This window comes from Cygnus atratus, chromosome 1 (assembly GCF_013377495.2).
Source record: "Cygnus atratus isolate AKBS03 ecotype Queensland, Australia chromosome 1, CAtr_DNAZoo_HiC_assembly, whole genome shotgun sequence".
Classification (NCBI taxonomy): Eukaryota; Metazoa; Chordata; class Aves; order Anseriformes; family Anatidae; genus Cygnus; species Cygnus atratus.
In genome coordinates, this window is record NC_066362.1 from 65,336,810 (window position 1) to 65,357,571 (window position 20,762).

The window sequence follows — 20,762 nt, forward strand, 5'->3', positions numbered from 1 at the left end:
AGGAAAAAAGGAAGCAACTTCTGTTGCTCATATTTTCATTAATATTCTGAGTAATTTTCCTTACTCATTTTACCTCCACGAGTCCACTAAATGCCCCAATTCTTTAGGTGTACTCCTGTTTCCAATTTGCTTAAATGATGCCATTTTCACTTTTGCCTTTGGCATTTCACTGTTACCATCCCCTCCGCTTCCTTTGCTGCAGAATGACTGTTTCATCTTCGCTGGGGCTCAGAAGTGCCACTTCCCTCCCTGTCCCTTTCAGATCATGCTTGCCTCCTGGGGCTGCCTCAGATCATCTTCAGTAGCATCTGCAGTGAGGGAGCGGATTTTAATTTCCTCACTTCTGATAAAAAAGATAGTATGACTAGTTCCTTCCTTATCATCGCAAACTCCTTCCTTACCTAGGATATGCTGTCACCGTGCCTGGAGGCGTCCCCTCACCACACAGCTGAGTTTCATCATACCCTGGCCACCTTTGTCACACAATTGGACTTCACTGGTTTTCACCAGCTCTGGTGTGTTATTCAGGCACACGCAAAGCACCCTCCCCTTCTTCTCCTATGCTCTCTTACCTCTGCAGGTCTTTTGGAAATGAGTATAAAGCCATTATTATCAATGAGGAAGCAATTCAGAACCTGTGGAGATGAAAGAGAAGCGACATCAGAGATGGCATAGTGGTGGCTTCTGCTGTGCGCTGCTGTCTGCAGGGTGAAGCGCGGGGCCTCGGCCCCGGCACTGCCACGCCTCACCCCATCACTCAGCTAACGCAGGCTTTGGACCATTGATTTTTCCCTCTCTGCCTCCATTTTGAGGTATTTAGCTGTTTGTGACAGAGATGGTCTCTAGCAAACTGCAAACCATATTTAGGGAGACATCCTGCAGGCAGTGACAGGATATTTGGAGAGCACCCCTCCTTAATAATAAGTTATCAACTATTTTCCACCTTCAGATTTGGGAGTTTTATAAACACTCATGAAATAACCCTCTCCTCTGGTGTTATCATTTTTTATTTATATATTTTTTGGAGCAGGAAAAGGAGGCACAGAATTTAGATGAAAATCTTCAGGCCTCACAAGGAAAAATCAGGATCCTAGATGAACACAGGAGGATAATTCTCTGGGGATCGCACCATCCAGGACACAGCATCTCGTGTCCTGACTATGCCTGAGACGTACAGAGCAGTGGCATAAATACACGTGTCAAACCGCCAGCCACTCTTTGGCAGACCAGAACACTGGTGGGACAGCCTTAGAAGAGATGGACTCTCCTTAGAGTCGCTGGTTGGAGTCCACACGTCCCTGCTGGGCTCAGCTGACATCTCACAGTTGACACCGCTTCTAGGGGAAGACCTAAGCTGCAGGTTTGTCTCAACAGCACAAGGTCCTACCCTAGCAGTGCAACGTTTTGAGAGATGAGGGGCAACACCTGATGTCTGGGGAGACAAAGACCTCCACCAAGCAGGTGGTCAGTCATTCCATCACAGATATGGAGAAGACATCTGGGAAACTTACGTCATCCTGACAGCTCAGTGGACAGGCACCATCCAAGGCACTGCACTGGAAAGAAAAAGCAGGAATTGAATCACAGCATGCTCTCATCTTACACGCTCCCCCTTGGGACTGCTAAGGAAAAGCACCCCATAAAGCCCTGCAAATTCGCTGGCATCTTGAACAAGACAAGAAGCAGCCCCAGGTCGGCCAGTCAGTGCCTGTGCACAGTGTCTGTGCTTGGGAAGGAAGGGGGCAGCATCCAGCTCTCCGGCTGTGCTAACAGAAGTTATTGTGCACTGGCAAGAAAACAGCATGCATTTCAGCATCTGCTAGTATCTGGTCTGAGTACATGGCATGGTATTTTAGATCAGGATTACTCTCAGGCAGTGATTTTTTGTTGTTGTTGCTGTTGGTTTCTTTATTCTCCGGACAGCTAATGATAAAATAGGATGTGAATGGTGCTCGTGTAGCCCCAGGCACCGTCCATTTGTTTCATTTAGGATTTGGGTACCGGATTTGACATCTGTTTCACAACACTGAAGCGGGTGGGGACATGAGGGGTTAAGTGGTGAGTAACAAAGCCCTTCAGGTGCTTATTGATTTCATAATTGTTCTGGGTTTGCGGTGGCTGCGTGTGTCTGTCTCTTTGTGTTATTTCTCAATACTATTTTCCCTGGCAGCTGAGGAAAGGAAGCTGACACGGTGTTGCCGTTTCTGTACATGGGGTCCCCTTCCTGCCAGAGGTTTTCCAGGGTCAGGGGAGGATGCTGACGTGTGGCACAGCCTGCCTGCTCTCCCACAAATGTCCTTTCTTTCTGCAAAACCCTCATGCAGAAGTCCCGGCCCCCCTTCTGGATGATTCTGAATATGAAGAGGTGAATTTGCCATTTCAAACCACAACAGAGCCATTACTCTAAGTTAGGCTTTGCTTCTCACTTTAAGTTTTGCAGAACAAACTCAGTATTTTCAGGTTTCCATCCCACTGCTCGATTTCAAAGGAGGGTCAAAGATGGTCAAGTCTGTTTGCAGTATCGCTCACACTCCAGCTTGCTCTTTGAGGCTCGAGGGATGATGTTAAAACACATCCCTTTGCCCACAGATGCAAGCACAGCCTCTCCCCCGCCTCTCCACAAAACAGTGTTGGGTTGTGTCTCCCTGGGCATACGCATAGCGGTGTCTCTGGACTTCATCCCCACTGGGATCATTTCTTCGGCGAGCAGAGAAACATGGCCGTAACGAGGCAGCATTACTGCCTGGGGGGGTCACATGTACAGGCTACAGCAGGCTTGGGCTGTCTCCAGTGAATGTAATCAAGGGACAGTGCCTGCACCATGCTGGCACACACACCACACAACCACAAAGCAGAGCTGTGGCGAGGCACACCACGATGCCCCCTGTCCCAGCTTGTGCCTACTTACATCGGTGTCATTGGGCTGGGGACGGGGGAGCAGCGTTGACATCCAGAGCAGCACGGCACAGTACGTGTGGCAGCAGGAGAGAAGAAAGAAAATCTGTTAGTCACCCCCCGTCAGGCTGCGGTCACGTCCTAGGAAGCCAGGCAAGGGATTTTTTTCATACGAGTACCTCTCAGGACCGCGGTGTACAGGCACTTGGCACATAAGCCTCCTTTCAGCTTCTGTAATAAGCATCCCCAGTTTCAATTAACACCTGAAACAAGCCTGCGCGTGTGTTTGTGTGAGAACTGCCTGGGCACGGCCCTCAGGGGATTTTTATATTTAAGCTAGAAAGGAAGTCTTTTAGCACAGGCAGTGTTTATGTGAGGTCCCTCTGCCTCCTTCCTGCCAGGCTGCCTCCTCCTGCCACCACGCTGGATGCCCCTGCTCCTCACACGTGCTCTGCCCCTGCGAGCATCCTCCTGGTCCCCTGTCTGCACAGCCCCCATCCGCTGGCAGTTCCCTCTCCTGACCGCTGAGAGCTGCTTCTGCTGTGTGCTTACTCCCACCCAAAAGCAAAACCTCTCGGGAAAGCCCCCGGGTGGTAACAGGGCAGTGTTTCACCTTTCCTGCCTCTCAGACCAGGGGGCTGCTTTAATTATTCCACTTCTCGTGGGCCAGCAAGCATTCAAAATTAGCACAGCACTGAAAGTTTATCCCCGGAGCAAATCGTTTTTATTTTGGCAAGCTAGTAGCATTTCATTACCATTACCAAGATGATAAAAGAAGGCAGTAGATTTTTTTTCCCCATGTGCCCAAAATTTCAGATTTCCATGAGGTTTCTGAAAGGCTGACCGAGCACAAACATATTTCCACAATTAAATGCGTCGTATGCAGCGGAGCTAATGCCAGGCCAGGATGCTGACACTGTCAACACACCATTTGTGGAGCAGACTCACAGCTCACGCGGCATTAGTGCCATCGAAGGATTAGGGAAACGTGTGACTTCCGGCTAATCTACTTGAGAAATATTTTAATATGAATTTCACTAAAGCCCTCACCAAAATGGCACCACACACGATGTAATGTAGCATCGACCTCGCTGACAAAGAGCATTAAATTGTCTCTGCGTGATCACTGGTGCTCCTACCTGTTGCATGGCCATCCAAAACTTGCGTTGGAGTAACTCCAGCTTAATTTGCACACCCACCGCTACGGGAAAGGAAAGGGGCGAGGATGAACAGAGGAATGTGCAAGAGAGAGAGAGAAAGACAAACACAAGTTAGGAAAGGAGGGGTAAATATTTGCTCGAAGCAATGGGACGGAGCTGCGATTGCGACCTGCTTCTGAGTGCAAATGCACTGCCGGGCCAGCACTGAGTCAGGCTGCCAAGTGAGAGTCAGAGGTTTGACAAGGCAGGGGGGAAGCGGGCACCGACTGTACCGAGGTGCTGACACCTCCCTCCCACTGAACACTACGGAGCTACAAACACATTAACAGCAACAGCAACACCCCTGCACCCTCCCCCCAAAAAAATTTACCAAAAAAAACCCAAACCCAAAAAAACACACAACAAAAGAGAGAGCATGTGAGCTTTCATCTTTGTATTTTGTGGATTTGTCCGGCCAGAACTGACTTTTCGGATCATCCCAGGCTCATCTACCCAACCCGGTATCAATCAGACAAAAGTAGGGCAGTGTGAGGAAGGGATTCGAAAACCCACTTGTCTCAAGGGGAGACCGCAGTGATTTAGGCTGCTTTTAAACCACCCCAAAAGCACAAAAATATCAATGCCCCTTGATGGGAGCACGTAGGCTAGAACTGCTCAGGTACCCCATCCAGCCTCGTGCATGCTCCTCTAAGAAAAAGTGCATGTGTTTCTTAATGAAGTGTGTCCTAATTTCTCAGCTTAATTTCTCTTCTATTCCCAGCATCGCGTTCTTAAAGCAAGACACAGCTCCACACCAGCAGAAGCCGTGCAGGGTCTCCCTGGCCGAATAACACAGCTATTCCCTGGGTCGGTTGCCTACAAGCACAGATAATAACCAGTGCAGTCGTGCGCATCCCAGTGCTGTGATGGGGAACAACGGGGCTGCGTGTCAACTAGTTGAATCAAAGAGCTTTGCAGGAATTACAGCCTCAAGCAGGACCTCGAAATAGAAAATGCAGTGGCAGTGAGGGAGAAGAGGAAGTACAGAGAGGGGAGGTTTGAGCTCTTTTTCACAGCCACCAATGCTGGGCGGGTCAAGCGTTGCTGGTTGCTGCAGGTTTCCTCTGAATTAGCTTCAAAGCGGGGACGGAAACTAGCTAAGGAGCTTTTAAACCTGAACCACACTACACACTGTGTGGGTGCTTTTAAGTCAGCAGTCTGATCTGATGCTCTCATTCAGATGGATGTGAATTAAAACCGGAGTATGCAGTGGTGTACTTCCGTGCCGCACGCACAGAGAGCCTGGCACCAGCTGGGATCACAGCCATGGTACAGCAGCCCTGCCTTTTGTACCAGTGTCGGTGTCCTTCCTGTCACATTCCCATCGCTGGCATGTCTTATGAAATCCCAATCGCTGGCATGTTTCTTATCCAGCCCTCCCTGCTGTAGGATGGATCTGACTGCCTGTGAGTGGGGGAAAGGAATTATTTTGTACTGCTGCCTTGCCCTAAGCCTCACAGAGCACAAACTGGACGAGACACGACGCTCACTTGAGATTCATCTGTATCTGTTTCCAGGAACCTAAAGAAAGGAGAAAGTCCAGCCCTGGTGAAGATTCATCATCTCCAGTGGGGCTATCACAGGCTATCACAGCTTGGCATGGTGCTCTCACAGACAAAGCAGCAGTCCATGACAGAAGGCAAATGGTGCTGATGCTGCTGAGATCATCTGATTTGGTACATAGCTTTAAATAAATTCACCATTATCCTTTCCAACATCTTAAGAAAGAGCTATTCCCGTTATCACAGCAGATCACATCAGTGGGACTGAGCATTACCCAGGCCATATAGTTTTTATGAGACCTGAAGAGGAGCTGACACCTAGATAACTAACCTTGCAAAGCAGAGACTAACCGAGTGGCTCATGTTTTTGCCCGAGGGAACACCTATCCTCAAATTGATCCTCAAAGGGATCTCAGCCCCTGCTTGTCAGTCCTTGCCTCTGCCCCGCAGGCACGAGTAGCATTTGCTTAACTTGGGCAGAACTGCCCGCAGCACGAGAAGGGAGAGTAGCTGGGGCTTGCACTGGTGGCCAGTGGCAGGGACAGAAAGCAGAGTCCCCAGTTCTCTCCTTCCTCTATCCACGTCACCCACAGCCACGTCTAACCCTTCTGTGCCACCCGCCAGCAAGCCTTGTCCTTTGGATGCCATCTCTGCAGCTCTAACCTCTCTGCAGGGCTTGTGCACCAGCCCTTTCCTTCCTTTGCAGCGGTCCTGCGTGCGGTTCTGGCTGCTCCTCGGGAGGCTGCGAGCACCATGCTCCTTGTGTCACTGCCCTGTCTGAAGGGGTCCTTGAAAGCACATCTTGGGGCTGTTCTGACTTGCAGTCAAGTTTGCCTGGACAACACCCGTCAGAGGGAACCGTGGCAGAAGGATTGCCCCATGCTCCTGCCTGACACCACGGCTCCTCGCCATTCAGGGGGTAAGGACTCAGAGTCTTCCGTGCATTCAGTCGACCTGAGGAAGACACATGAGCTCAGGAGAAACAGGCCATGAGCAGCCTCCTGGTGCTAGTCACAAATGGTTGGGTGCCTTTGGGCTTCTGGTGAGGATGGGGAAAAAGGAGGACAGCAACGATTCAGTTTGAGGAAAAGAACGATTGCACAGCTTAGATGAGAAGGGAGAAAACTGGAATAATCCCCCTCTGCTCCTCCAAAGTACAACTGACTGTTCATGGGCCTTTTGGCTCCCGTGGCAAAGTGTGTGCTGCAAGAGAGACCAAGGTCCATGAAATTATGAGTGGCCCCAGTGTGCCGCACAGCAACAACCATAAAGTCCTCGAGGAGACCACGGCTAATTGTTTTATTCCCACTAATGTGCAAATAACCTGTGCGACCGTACTTCCCCAGCAAGGAAATAAAACACCAGGCCAAGCAATGCTGCGTGCCTTGCATATAGATCTGTTGCTACACCATGCAGACGAGCTACCCAGACCCGTGCACGGCTTCCCAGCAAGTGGCACCCGCTGCACTGCCGCAGCCGGCTTTCTCCGGCGTCGCCCGCTGCCATTCAGCACGGAGATAATAGCCTTCCCCTCCACCTGTTCATGCCTCCGTTGAGCATGTCTGCCTCATTAGCTCGTCCTCTGCTTGTCTCTCGTTCTGTCTGCCTTCCCTGGCTAGTCTCTTTGATTATCCATATGCTGTTCTCATAAGGAGCTTTTCTCAAGATATAATTCTCTGGCCTGCCGCATCACACAAAGGCGTAACAAAGGGTTGCAAGATTACATCCTGTGGCCTGCTTATCAAGATGTACCTTGCCATTCAAAACCTGTTTTCATGGTGGCCGCTCTGATGTTTAAATAAAAACTGCGGTTCCAATGAAAGAACGTGCCAGAGCAGCAGCACAGCCCCGCCAGTACTTGTCGTTTGCATTCCCTGCTCCCTGTCTCTGAAATATTCCCATTTTCCTGCTCAAGCCAGCAGTGGGGCTACCCCTCTCAGTCTAAGAAGCCCGCTGAAAATGTTACTTAAAAAATAACTTTGAGACCCATTAAAAATAACAAAGAGCTGAAATCCGAGGCAGCCTGCCTATGCTACTGAGCCACGCAGAAGAGGCAGCTGAAGTGGCTCAGCAAAGTGGTAATTCTTGCAAATGTTAGCTACCGAGGTCCTCAGCAAGCAGGAGAAAGGCAAGCGAGGGGTTTGAGTTCGTCAGGGCAGGCTGTGGGAGCCTGAAGGAGAGCAGGGACGCCTCCCTCGCAGAGGCAGTGGCTTGCACTGGGGTCCCTCCTGCACCCCTTCACCAGCGGGCAGTGTCACGGCGGGCAGGGATTGCCCCTGCCACTGCGGTGAGGGGAAAGAGCGTGCGACACCCTGCACATCCTGGCTGAGCACGCTCTGCCCACCACTCACCAAGCCCAGGGGAGTAAAGCGCAGGTGTAAACGCCCCCCTCTCTCACCTGTTCCCCTCACTACCACTATTCCCTGCTCCCTGCCAGCATCCCTCAAGTTCTCCCTGAATCCCCAGGGGAGCGGAGGCCGGGATGTGCTCCATCCACGCACGGAGGTGCTACGGCAGCCGGGGCAGGGTGCATCCAGCCCGGTGGGGTGAGGTCCCCGTGTGACCTGCCCTGCCTCCTGCTCCGTCTCTGGAGCACGGATGGGAAGGGGGTCCCGCTCCCAAGCCCCACGCTTTCTCCCCTGCAGGGTTCCTCGTCCCTATAGGAAACGCGGCAGACACAGCGGCGCATCTCTTCGCCCGCCTTTCTCCCCGCGCTCATTGTGATCAGCCATCGCATCAGGAGGGAGGCGGGGAGGAGGCAGTCCAGCTCGGCAGCTCCTCTCCAGCCTCAGCGCCTAGGACCAATCTGCCTGGCGAGGGGCTGGGGCAGCTCCCCCCACCCCAGCACCTCCTCGCCCCCCTCGATCCCCTCGACCCTCGTTCAGCGGGAGAGGGAAGGGAGCAAGGGGGGGAGGAGGGAGATGGAGAGGCTGAAGGCAAGCGACTGCTCCTTCCCCAGGATGGGGTGAGAGAGATGAAGATCTCCCGAGCCCCTTCCCCTGGCCGCTCCGGATCGGACCCTGCCCGCCTGGCGGGGTGATGCCTCGGCACCGTGGGTGCGCGTTCCTGTGCGTGCACCGCTGCCGTCGCAGATGTCCCCCCAGCCATCGCTGCCCTGCGCTCAGCCGCTCCTGCCTCTCGCTCGCCACCCCTCTCCCCCTATTTATTATTTACGGGGGATTACGGCCCCTTGCCCACGCCGCCACCTAAGCACGCAGCTCCTCGGCCCCCTGCGTGGGCCGGCCGGCTGGCCAGCGAGCCAGCGAGCTCGTGCCAACTAGAGTCCTCCGAGAGCTCGCCAGGTGACGGAGGGACTTTCTGCTGGATTTGGCTTTGGGATTGTACAGGGTTCACTGGAAGAGCTGCCCGTCTCACAGGAGGGTCCATCCCAGCCCGAGCACGGTAAGTAGAGCCGTCTCCCCGCCGTGTTTCCACCCCAGCCCAAGTGAGAGCAGGGGGGCTGCCCGCGGGGAACCAGCAGCCTCCCTGGGGAGGACCGCGAGGTCCTCAGTGCAAGGCTGAAGGGCAGCGAACCCCCCGATGAGGCAGAGCGACCGTCCTGCCGCGGAGGCTGACGGTACTGGTCCCAGTCCAGTTTCAGGGTGGGAAGCTGGAAGCAACTTCTCCCAGTTGTGAATGGCACCGGCATCCCTCGCCGTGGCTCTGACAGCTCAGGTGCAGCCTGCGGGCTACATACGATGTGCTGCGGTCACCAGGTACCGGGCAGGTCCTGGTGAGCCCTGTTTTTTGTGTCCCCCCTTGGTGCTGTGGGTCCAGCACATGAGGTGCCGCTCACCCAAGCTGCGGTGGCTTGGCTGAGTATCATTTAGGTCTCAGCTGTCCCAGTAAGAGCAACCTAAAATGGAGAAGGGAATGAGGACCAAAACTGCATAGGTGACTGGTCCAGCATTCAGTAAACAGGCTTCAGGATGAGGGGGTGTGTATATGTGTGAGAGCGCCTGTGTGTGTGTATGCATGTACAATTTCAGAGACAAAGCTCACGGACATCACCACAGGACATGAAGCGAAGGATGCCCTATCACAAGTGGAGCCAAAAATAAGTCCCCAAGCTGTTTCCAGAATCCCCGCAGGCTGAGCGTGTGATTTCTGAACTTTTAGGAGGAAGGGGGAAAATACAGCACAGGGAAACTTCACAGCCTTTCCCAATGTTGCCACAGAGGGCAGATCTGCCTGGGAGAAAAGAGGGAGAACTGCATACATCCCGAAGGAGCTGACGTGAAGCCTCCTACGGATTTCAGCTGAGGCGGGGAGCATATATGCGAGTGTTAGGGTGTGTGTATGTGCCTGCATATGTACGCATGCACAGACATGTGCACACATCCATACTGCACGGGGCATCCTGCCCCCCTCCTCCCGCTGCCTGCCCAGCTCATTGCTGCCACCGCATCTCATTCTAATTGAGAGAGACGTGTAAAATCAGACCTCTCCTGGGCCGGGCAGAGAGGATGCTTGGCGTTGTCACTACAACCAGGTCACGGCTGAGGAGCCAGGCCCCAGGACCACAATGTGCATCATCAGGTAGACCGAACGTGCCAACCCCAGCGCATCCCTGCTGCGAGCTGCAGGTAGCAGGGCGCAGCATCGCTCTGCGCCGGTGCCTGATCTGCCAGTGAAGGATGGCGAGAGAAACGAAGACCTCGTTTTGACAGAAGCTGGGGCAGCTGCTCTCCAGCATGCTATCGCACCATGCTAGGAAGGAAACCCCGAAAGACAGGGGCTCCCTGAGAGGCACAGAGGGACTTGTCACGAAGCGGGGGATGTTTCTAGCAGCGGTGAGGAGGGGGTGCCTTGCCGTGATCACAGACCATTTTTCTTCTGAGCTTTGTCACTTGGGTCTTTTTCGGGGGGAGGATCTTCCTCTAACCGCTCAGGGCAAACAACATTTTCAAGGGAATTATTCCACATGAGCAAAAGGCTTGAGGGAGTTGTCTCCCCATCAGACATCAGTGCTGCCTCTCTTGGTGTAACTTGTCCTCTCGGAGGAATTATGGCAAATCTCAGCAGAGGGGCGGTTTGCAGGGAGAAAGGGGGGAAGCCCTCTTATGTAAGTTTTATACCGGATCATAGCTTCACCCTTGCCTCTAGCGAAGCAAATGCCACATGCTAGCAAGGTGTACTCACAGCTTGGGTATCTCCATCAAGCTCCCTGCCCATCCCATGGCTTTCCTAACCCTGACACAGGAAGGGTTTTCTAAGCTCTCCAGAAGCAGAGGAGCCTGCTGGAGGCAGAAGTGCGACCCCCAGCATGGCAAGGAGGGGAGATTCAGCAGCAGCACAGGGTCACGAAGGCAATTGAATGTATTCTCTCAGAGAATGGCAGAGGCTGGAGCTGAGCAAGGGACAGCTGGGGAAAGGCTCAAGCCCATGGCAGGGTATTTCTGGGCAGGTCTTCAGTGACTCTTCCACACTTGCCTGTTGCTGACTTAAAAGAGAGACCAAGCAGCTTCCCTCACTTGCCATGTTTGGTTACAAGCAGCTGCTTACAGTGCTTGACATCTGTCCCAGTCCTGGGTGGCTCAAGCAGTAATTCAGATGACCATACTGGGATGCTCCTGGCAGCTGGGTAACGCTCAGAGTGCTGCATCACGACACGTGCGCCAGTTCACAGTGGGAAGGAGCTGGAGTCAGCACCCTGGGCTGTTTCTGTCCCTGCTGCAGGCTCTCCAGCATGAAAACATTTCGTAATGCATACCTGATTCCTGCCGTGGCTTTACTGGCTCACAAAAATGCTTTGTGTGGCTCCGGAGACCCTAATACCAAGAAGCAGCATTTCTTTCTATATACCATTTCAAATGCAGGCTGGATAGACCGAAGGGAAAGTTGCTTCTTTTACCTGTGAGGTGTGGGTTTACGTAAAATATGGTTTTATTCCCACTGAAAAAACAAGCACTTGAAAGTTAAGAAATGTCAGGATTCAGGGCACCATGCCGCTTGTGCTGGGTTGCAGTCCTGACTGGTTTGATCTCTCTTTATTTTCGTGAGGCTGCCTCATTCAGGGCACCAGATCCACGGTGCTCAGCGAGTGAAGCAGGGGGGCTGTTATTTTTTCGGTACTGAAGCGCGTGCCTCTCCTATTTGTTTACTGCCTGTCATCCCAGCCCCGCGGGCAATACATCAGCGTGCATCGTCTTGTGGTGTTCTGAAGACATTGGCTGCTATAGTTGCCTCACAGATGATAGAGAATTTGTGCTCCTGATGAGGCAAGAGAGGGTGGTTGTTTTCCTCGCTGCTGAAGGGGAGAGAGACTTCTCCCTTCGCCAGCCAGTGAAGGAGCAGCAGGTGCAGGACTCGAGCTTGGGGCCTCTTGGCTCTCAGTGCCACTAATTCCTTCAGACCGTACCAGTTTACTGGCTAGGTTGCCAGCATTTTGGAAAACAGCTGTGAGTACTCAGCAGTTCTGGAAAATGGCCCCTAGGGTCTCGTGTTGGGCACCCGCAAAATTAGGAATGTACAGACTGTGGCCAGCTGCCAACGCTGTGGTTTAGTATCTTATGCTGACCATATAAAAATAGCCTTGTTTGTTACAACATCTTCATTGTTAGCCTGAATATCATGTGTCGTTTGCTCTGAGGATGGCACAGGGCCGTGAGCAGTACCTGCTCGGGTAAGCAAAGGCTCTGCTGTAACGCATGAATTAAGGCTGTGCAGGTATTGCCTCACTTTTAGGTACCTGCCCTTGCAAACCTAGTGGCATATTCTTTCAGGTAGCCATCTTTTTAAAAATGAAAATAATAATTTCTTGATTCTTTATGAATGGGAAAACAAGATACTTTCTGATATTTATACATTGCGACACCTCACAGCCACCACGGGAAGGATGAGACCTAAATTTACGTCAGGGCCATACAGGTCTGAGCTCCACGACGGGCTGCGGGTGAAGGCTGCCACCCCGACGTCAGGCCCTGGTATCACACTCCTCCTCACTCGGAGGAGGCAGGGGTGCTGCCTCTGAGTGCTCCCCGAAGTAGGGTGTGCTGCTGCTGCTGCTGAGATTTTGTGGAGAGGAGCTTCTGTAAGGACAGAGGGTCTGCAGTGGGCCCTGCTCTGCATCCAGTGATTTTGATGGGATGTGAATGTTGCCATGCCTGTATCACCCCCCAGAAAACCTAAAGTCCCCTCAGATCTGAAGGCATTCCCCAGGCTCAGCAAGCCCTATAGCATGGGGCTGTGATGTGTGTGCTGGCCCAGATGCATCTGAGGATCCTGGCTGGAGCTCTGGGCTGTGATAGCTGTCACCACATCTCGTTGAGCTGTGGGCAGTGTTCCCAGCTTGTAAAGAGCGTAAGCATGTCCCAGCGAGCCTCAGGCACCCTTGGAGCTGCAGGCAGCAGACTGGACCCTGTGCAGATTGCACGGACTTTTCAGGGATGCCCCTCTTGGATGCTCTGAGAAGGTGATGGGGGATGATGGGGTAGAGGGAGAGGAGCTCCCGGCTCTCTCTGACAGGCAGCACCATGGTACTCAGGCCACAGTGGCAACCAAGTGAAACAGATCTATGCAACTCACTAGGGCAGAAAAAGAAATCAGCGAAAGGTCTCATTCAGAGTTCAGTATAAATGCATCATGTGTGAACAATGAGAGTCAGCCTTTCCTTGGGAGGTTTGCCAGGAGCCGTGTGTGTGCTGGGTCACTGATCCCCTTACGGTAAGAGCAGAGAGGATTTTTACTGCTGGCGTCCCGTGCTCTGCCCCACCACTGCACACGCACAGATGACCCCAGCCCCCGTGAACACGCCAGGGGCACAGGCTCGTGGAGTGAGATGGCAGTGAACTTCCCTCATCCCAGTGTTTTCTACCTCCTCTCCCTCCTGCTCCAACTGCCAAGGTGGGAGGCTGCTACCCTTGCAGCCGATGGTCTGATTCTGAGGAACCAGCAGCCAGGGATGGGCAGCCAAGGTGCTGGGTCAGGAAGAGTGGGAGGGATGCTCTCGCTCAGCAGCTTAGGTGGCAGCAATCCTGCATCACGTTGGCTTCTCCACCAGGCACTATCTCAGCTCCCAGAAGCAAAAGTAACAAGAGTCAAGCACTAGGAAGGCTAGTGCTTGGGGGCCTGACACATTTCAGAAGACAGGCTATGAAAAAAGGCAAAACCAGCTCCTGGGCTACTGCATACAGGAATGGTAGCAGATAAATAGGTGTGGGACACTTTGCATGCATGCATGGCACCACGTAGGCTTGCAGAACCTCACCTGACCGTAGGAACTAGGAAGCACAAGGAGAAAGCCCTATGTTTGAAGCACTTTGGTCCAAATAAGACTTAACAGGTGTCTTGGCATTGATCTGGAAGACCTCTGATTTGGCACTTTGGCTGTACTGTTTGACAGACGTCTGTCTCTCCAAGGACACAACTGTGAATGGAGAGCTACTCAGCACTTGATAATGAAACTTATATTTTCGTATCTGGCTGTTAAATTGACGCACCTCCATTTACTACTCTTAGCATGTATCTCTCATCTCAGACAGGCTGGTACCTTCCCTGTTAGGATCTGCTGCACCCTTTGACCCTAATAAGGGATCCAAGGAGAGCACTGGGTCATCTCAAGATTTCTGAGCTCTCAGAGAACCCTTCGCAAACATGGGCCCATACTCTTCTTCTTGAACACAAGCCGAAAAAAAAAAAGAATCCACACAAGAAAGAGATTAATTTTGGTTCCAGAGCACCACCCAACTAAGAAGTGTGAAAAGGATCTGTGTGTGGGGCGGGGAGGGAGATGAGTACCACCGAGCTGGGATTCTCCCACCGAGCCGCCTTCTCTCCCGCAGCCTGTCCCTGGGGTACGCCACCCACCCAGCACCCAGCCACAGGGGAGGCTTGGCAGGAAGGGGGGAGCAGCATTTTAAATGCCAACAAGCTGAAGGACGCTCGTGGGGTGTAGGAGAGGGACTGGGAGCCGAACTGTGCCTCCCTCGGATGTGCTGAGCTGGGAGTGGCCGCAGTCCTTTTGCCAAGGGCTGTGTGGAAGGATTAAGGGTCTGAGCTACTGCTGGCCACGGGATTAACCCCTGTAGGAAATTGAAGTTGTAGAGAAGGCTCTTCGCAGCTGAGAGAAAAACTGGGATCTGGATTAGAATTGGCAGAGCTGGTGACAAGCCACCACCCACAGCCAACTGTTCCCGGCTGGATCAGAAAATGTTATCTCAGTCTTCATGCAGAACCCCCCTCCACATCTCACTTGGTTATCAATTTTTGCCAACAGCGTGAGAAGAACAAAAACATCACTCTGTGGCAAAAAAAAGAAAAAAAAAAAGAAAAAAAATGGAAGAAAAAAAGAGGAGGAAACTGGGTAGCCAGCTCACGTGTCTCTCCTCTGAGGCCCCCTCCCACTCCCTCACCCGCTTCCCTTCTCATCTGCCTCCGTTTTGCTGAAGGAAGCAGGCACGTGGTCTGTCGCGTTCAGTAATACTCAGAGAAGATGCTGGCACACACATGGCTGGATTTCTTCCTGTCAACTGCCCCCTCAACTCTCCTCCTGCTGCTGCTCTGGGCCTCCTCCATATGCCGCGCTCTCGCTGTGCTGGGACTTTCCTGTCACTCTCGCGTTGGATATCCCGGTCTCCCCACCTGCTTCCACAGCCTCCCAAGGAATCCCACTTCTCCACAGCAATCTGGGTCTTTCCCACCAGTGCTACCCCCTGGGATGCTCTGTGCTTTCTCAGAGGCTTCCAGGAGGACGGATGCCCTTGGGATTTCCAGCCCCTCTGACCTTTCCCAGTCTTGTTATTGTATGTTGGTCAGGGAGACTGGGGATGCAAATAATGTTTCCTGGTTAAGGTATGGGATGAGGAATCAAGACACCTGGCTCCTCTCCCGATTCCGGTGCAGCCCAGTCAGGCAGCTTTGGGGAAGCCCTGCCAAAACTCCTTTATTTTGTGTAACTTTGCTAAGCCTTACAAATTTCGGCAGGATAGGAGAGCATTCTCAAGCTCATGTGATTCTGTGCAAGCACTGCACTTGGCAGCTTTGAAAATCTTGAGCTGGGAACTGATGTGAGCCCACGATGAAGTACCAAGGGCTGGGCAGCTGATATTTCAGACAGCCAAATTCAGCAGTCATTTTTACCTCTAACATAGTTTACCCCTACAAGAAATGGGGATAAAGTTGACCTTTCTTGGCAGCGTTTGGGGAGGGAATGTTTTTTTTTTAACACCAACCATATTTGCATTTTAGAGGTGCTTACACATTGTCATTTCAAAGATCAGAAGCTTTTTGACCCCTTCACATCCCAGAGAATAGGGTGAGGTTTATTCACACCGAGTCAGGAATGTGGCAGATTCCCTTACAACACTGAGTGGGTTTTGCATGCTTTGTACTTACTTTACAGCTTTCTGTATGAGGTGTTTTGCTTTGCTGTGATCGATCGCTGCAAGTCAGATGGCACCGTTTCTTGTGCAGCTGGGTTTCTGGTGTGAATTTAAAATGTGCTTTCCATTGATTGTGACAGCACAACACTAATAATCCTGAACACACGCGTTAATAAATCAGCAAGCATTGGAAATGAAGCCCCCAGCTATTTAGCTTCCAGGCTCACTTGGGGCAGTGACACACACTGTATGTTTCTACAGTGCTGCTTATATCTTTTACACGCCATCTAAACCCTTGTGTGGTACTGCAGGAGAGTACAACTCCCTGCTAGGATTCATCAGCCAAGTTACTTAACAAACTTCCAGTTGCTGTAATCAGATGACATGGCTGACGCATCTCCCTTCCCTCTGTGTACAAACTCTTGCCCTCCGAGCACCGATGGAAGAACAGACATACAACAACATACTTTAATCACTGGGCTCTGGGGTACCGCTGTCCCCCTCCATAATATTGCCTCCCACGGCAATAAAACAGGAATCCTAGAAGCAACAAGAAAAGGGGGGAAAAAGAATAATCTCCTTTAAATGTCCTCCATGCCCTCCCTTGCACTGGTGGTTTTCTGATAAAGGCTAGAGCAATTCAGCACTGGAAAGGGACTTTACCATCAGTCATCAGGGAGAGCACGGGGGAGGGATGAACGTCTGCGTGTACTCTCTCATAATTTATCACTGGCATCTGTTGCAGCCTCTGTTACCTACCCTTTTATAATATAGGTCACCCACATGCCCTGCCGATGCTAGTAAGCCAGACTGTTAAAGGAGTCTGATCCACAAGCCGTGATCCAAGCGTTAGTGCAAAGGACTGGGAGGGAGAATCAGAGACAGAGGTTGCCGGCTGGTTGCTGACAGAGCCCTGCTTGTGACTGTGGCTTATCCTAGTGACACGCTGGGACAGTCACCTGCCTCCATACCTCAGTGTCCCTGCTGGGAAAATGGAATAATATTGTCCACCTGCCTAGAGCAGAGGCACTACTGGCTACCACCGCAGCTTTACTTCTGGGGGTCATTAAATACAAAATAACAGCAGCAACACCTACAACCATGGTAAAAGCCATTTGTAAAGCAGATGGAAAGCTTTGGATAGAAGGTGTCACAGAATTTGGAAGTGTTACTAAAGCAGTATGTGGATGCAGTAAACAGTAAACCCTCCCCATCCTCTCAGCATGCTCCTTGGGACCCTACTTACGAAAGCTAAGGCTTTAGAGTGATACCACAAACATTACTGGTGTCTGGGCAGGGAGAAGGGAAGAACACGACACTGATAGTTCCTGCTGTACCTTTTATGCCCTGGCAAGTGCTGTAGAGTCATTACAATCTTCCCAGCATCCCCCCCAGTAAAGTTCCCTGTTTAAGCTAATTAGGGGAATCCTCATTAGAGTCCTCTGAGAAGTCTGACAGCAGGCCAAATGTCCAAGTGGCACTTCAGCTCAGAGTATTTTTGGCCACTGGAGCCAACGGCAAGAAATGGATGATTTCATTCTGCTGCTCTGAGCTGAAACTAAAAAAGTTGTGCTTTACTGTCCTATACCAAATGGCAAGAAGAAAAGGCCATTACCAGCCCCACGGGGTACTCTGTTCATTTCTCCAGAATCTGGAAGAGAGATTCAACTCCAGGCATGTGGAAGAAAGCTCTGGACTCCGTGTCCCACAGATCATAGGGCATTCAGCTGAGAAGTTGTTCCAGGGAGAAGGAACCATCCAATAAGCCCAGAAGAAAGATTAACGCTGGGTTTGTAGAGCCCCTGGGAGAATTCAGAGCATTTGGAGCTCCAGCCCTGCATGTTGGCATTAAGCTCCCAAACACATCAATCCCACACTAGTTCAGAATGGATGGCATGGTGCCTCTCCTCTTGGGCTGGGGCACTCCTAGGTCTGGCACAGTCCCCACTGCTGGAAATGTCCCCAGCTCTAAGGCTGAAAGCAGCCAGGCAGCTTTGGTGATGCTCTGGAAAGCTTTGGGTTGTGGGCAGGTGCTGGTTGGCCAAAGGGCTGTGAGGTTCCCAGTGCTGCATTTGCATCTGGCTGGTGCTCTGCAGACCAGAAAGCATCTCTTGGACCACCTGACAACAGCTAATTAAGTCAGAATTCAAGACAAATTAGAGAAAACCTTTCTACTTCAAGGTAAAAATGCTCGCTGGCCCTTTCAATTCAGCGTTCCGGAACCTCTACCTATTCCAGCGCTAATGCCCTTCCACCTGAGCATATGCTAAGCTTGGAGAAGCAGGCAGTTCTGTGCAAGACATGGATCTCCATAAATATGGGTCACAAAAGTCTAAAGTATGTGTGCTAGCCCAACTCTGCAGACGTATTTGTAAATGTAAGCTAGATTAGCAACCCTATCTGCATATGTATATGACGCTACATGGTTTTAAGCCTTAGAAGCGTGTTTGAGTGCACAAATGCGTGGATGCTATCTGTGGGGCAGGGAGCGCTGTGTTTGTGTGACACGCTTTTAAAATAATCATGGGCTTATCAAGGCGCCTCCATCTTTGTGCATGTTGCAGCGCAGGAGACAGCATTAAAGCCTGAACAGGTGTTAATCACTATGCACTGTAATAAATTCTAAACATAGGGAAAGGGCTTATTTATACACGTCTGTTCCTCCCACCCTGCACTCGGTGCTTGAGCCCTGGCACTGCTTCGTAGGAAGAGGCGCCTGCGAGGTACCAGGGATGAGCGCAGGAGCTGGACTCTGCCTGCCAGAGCAGAAGGGAGCAGGGGCACAAACCCTGACTCCTTCAGCATCCTCGTGCCTGGGTACGCGGGTGCTGCCCTTGGTCCCCTGGGTATGGCGTGGCAGAATCGTGCAGAGCAGCAGCAAGCGGGGGGAAAACACCAGCCCCGGGACCGAGCGGGGGCCTGGGCTGAGTGAGGGGGGATCGCAGAGGGAAGCGGTGTCACGAAGCACCCAAAGGAAGCTGTTTTTATATATATTTTTTTTTCAAAAGCTTAGCCCCCCTGCTTGGAGCTCAGCCAGCTGATACAGATGGGGTGTTACAAAACAGAGCCAAAAGGCAAGAGCGCGAGGAACAGAGCTATCTATAACCCAGACAAAGTTAGATGGAGCGAAGGTGGGGAAGAGGGAAAGACAGAGCGTGGCAGGCAGCCCCTGATGCTGAAAGCCAGGACGTGATGGTTCGGCAACAGGATTTGGAAGTGAGCGACTCCCGCTATCCAGCAGCCAGATAAGGCTCCGTGGCTGTCAGCTTAACTCTGCCGTTTATTCCTGTGCTGTAGGGAGTTAAATAGAGCACACGGAAAGCCTGCTGCCGGCAGTGAAAGTCACGCAGGGAGAGGGAAGGAAGAGGCAGTAACTGTGCAGTGCCCGGGGAGCCGGGTGGAAGTGGCAGTGGGCAGAGCCCCTCCAGGTAAGTGCTCGCGGCTTTTCTTTGCCCTTGTTGATACCGGCAGCTGGAGAGAGGAGACTTCAGGGTGGCATTCAGGGCAGAGCCATCGGTACGGGGGAGGCTGGAAGTCTCGTTCGCAGCCGGTGCGAGCACGAGCACTGAATGGGGACAGCTATTTGTTGAGGCTTCTCCTTCAGCAGGGGCTGCAGGAAGGCACCCAGCTCAGTTTTGGGAGCGGGGAGCTGCAGTGCGTGAGGGGTGGATCGGATTTGGTGCCGCGAGAGGCATGCATCTATCTGGTGCACTGGCATTTGGGTAAATGATCTGAACAGCCTCGCAAAATGTACTAGTCCAGGCACCGAACCTGCTCATCTGTCTCACCGAGATGCTAATTTAAAAATCTCCTGGTAGTTTACCAAATAAATCAGTCACAGGAGCCTGGGGGAGGGGAGCAGCTGGCACGTGTGTGGGGAGAGCATCCCGGTGGGAGTGCAGTGCCCATCTAACATAATGGCTACGGATGCTGCCAGAGCCCCTCAGAGGGGATGGAGGATGGTTTATTTCTGTGCCCTGGTTGAAACGTGTCCATCCAGCTGCTGCTGTGAGGGTGGGTGGCATGTCAGAGAGTGCCCGTGGGTCAGGAGGGTCTGTGGTGTTTCCCCTTTTCCTGCCTGCCTGTATCCAAAAGGGAAGCGGGAGGGTAGGAGGGACCTGTTGTCAGTCACTTATTGTCAGGGGAGAGTTTATGGTCTTTGGGTTTCTAATTAGACTGAGCATTTTTCCTTTTTCTAATTAAGCTGTAATTCCTCTCTTTTCAACACTCCCACTCAGTCTCCCCCGCCCCAGGTCCTCCCTTCTCCTCGGAGGCTCGCTCGCTCCTCAGCTCCTGCAGTTGCTGCAGTGCGAGATCCCCCAGCTGAAGCTGTGCTCTGCTCAGCCCTGCTCTAGGCACCACATCCATTTTACCTGGAAACAGAGAGGGAGCGCTGGTGGGAAATACGGGCGGGGGGAGAGGCGGCTTGGCAGCCGGTGGTAGCCAGACCTCGTGAGCCCGAGCGTGCGTCAGGGCGCGGGGTGCACAGGTGGCACCAGCCCGCGTGGCAGCGAGAGGGAGCGAGCTGGAGATGGCAGCCCCGGCAGGGTCACCTCAGCCGCTCGTCAGGCTGACCTTGAGCATCAGGCTCACCGAGCTACCGCAGCAGGCTGTTCAAGCACAGGCTTGTCTCTTCGGCACATATGAGAATTAGGCCTTACTTCCGTACTGCGAGGGTAGAAGTGAATTCGTGTTGTGCCTTCATCATGCCGCGCCTCCCGCATCATCCTCCAGCTCTCCTCCCAAATGGGGATTAGGCCTTAAAGGCAAAGCTAGCTGGGGAGGGGAAAGGAGAGCACTGAGTCCAGCCCTGGATCCTGTGGGCAGGGAACTGGATCCCACCC

The 20,762-nt window shown here is 52.4% G+C and overlaps 1 protein-coding gene across 1 annotated transcript in view; it reads right to left on the reverse strand.

The window, feature by feature from the left end:
* The window catches only part of CACNA2D4 (calcium voltage-gated channel auxiliary subunit alpha2delta 4), a 120,014-nt gene that overhangs the window by 16,315 nt on the left and 82,937 nt on the right, over positions 1 to 20,762 (reverse strand). Inside the window, exons 27-29 of the mRNA XM_035550703.1 lie at positions 4,035 to 4,096; positions 1,512 to 1,556; positions 573 to 635 (exon numbers count right to left, since the gene is read on the reverse strand). Coding sequence (XP_035406596.1) covers positions 573 to 635; positions 1,512 to 1,556; positions 4,035 to 4,096 — 170 coding nt within the window. The remainder of the gene's footprint in view (positions 1 to 572; positions 636 to 1,511; positions 1,557 to 4,034; positions 4,097 to 20,762) is intronic.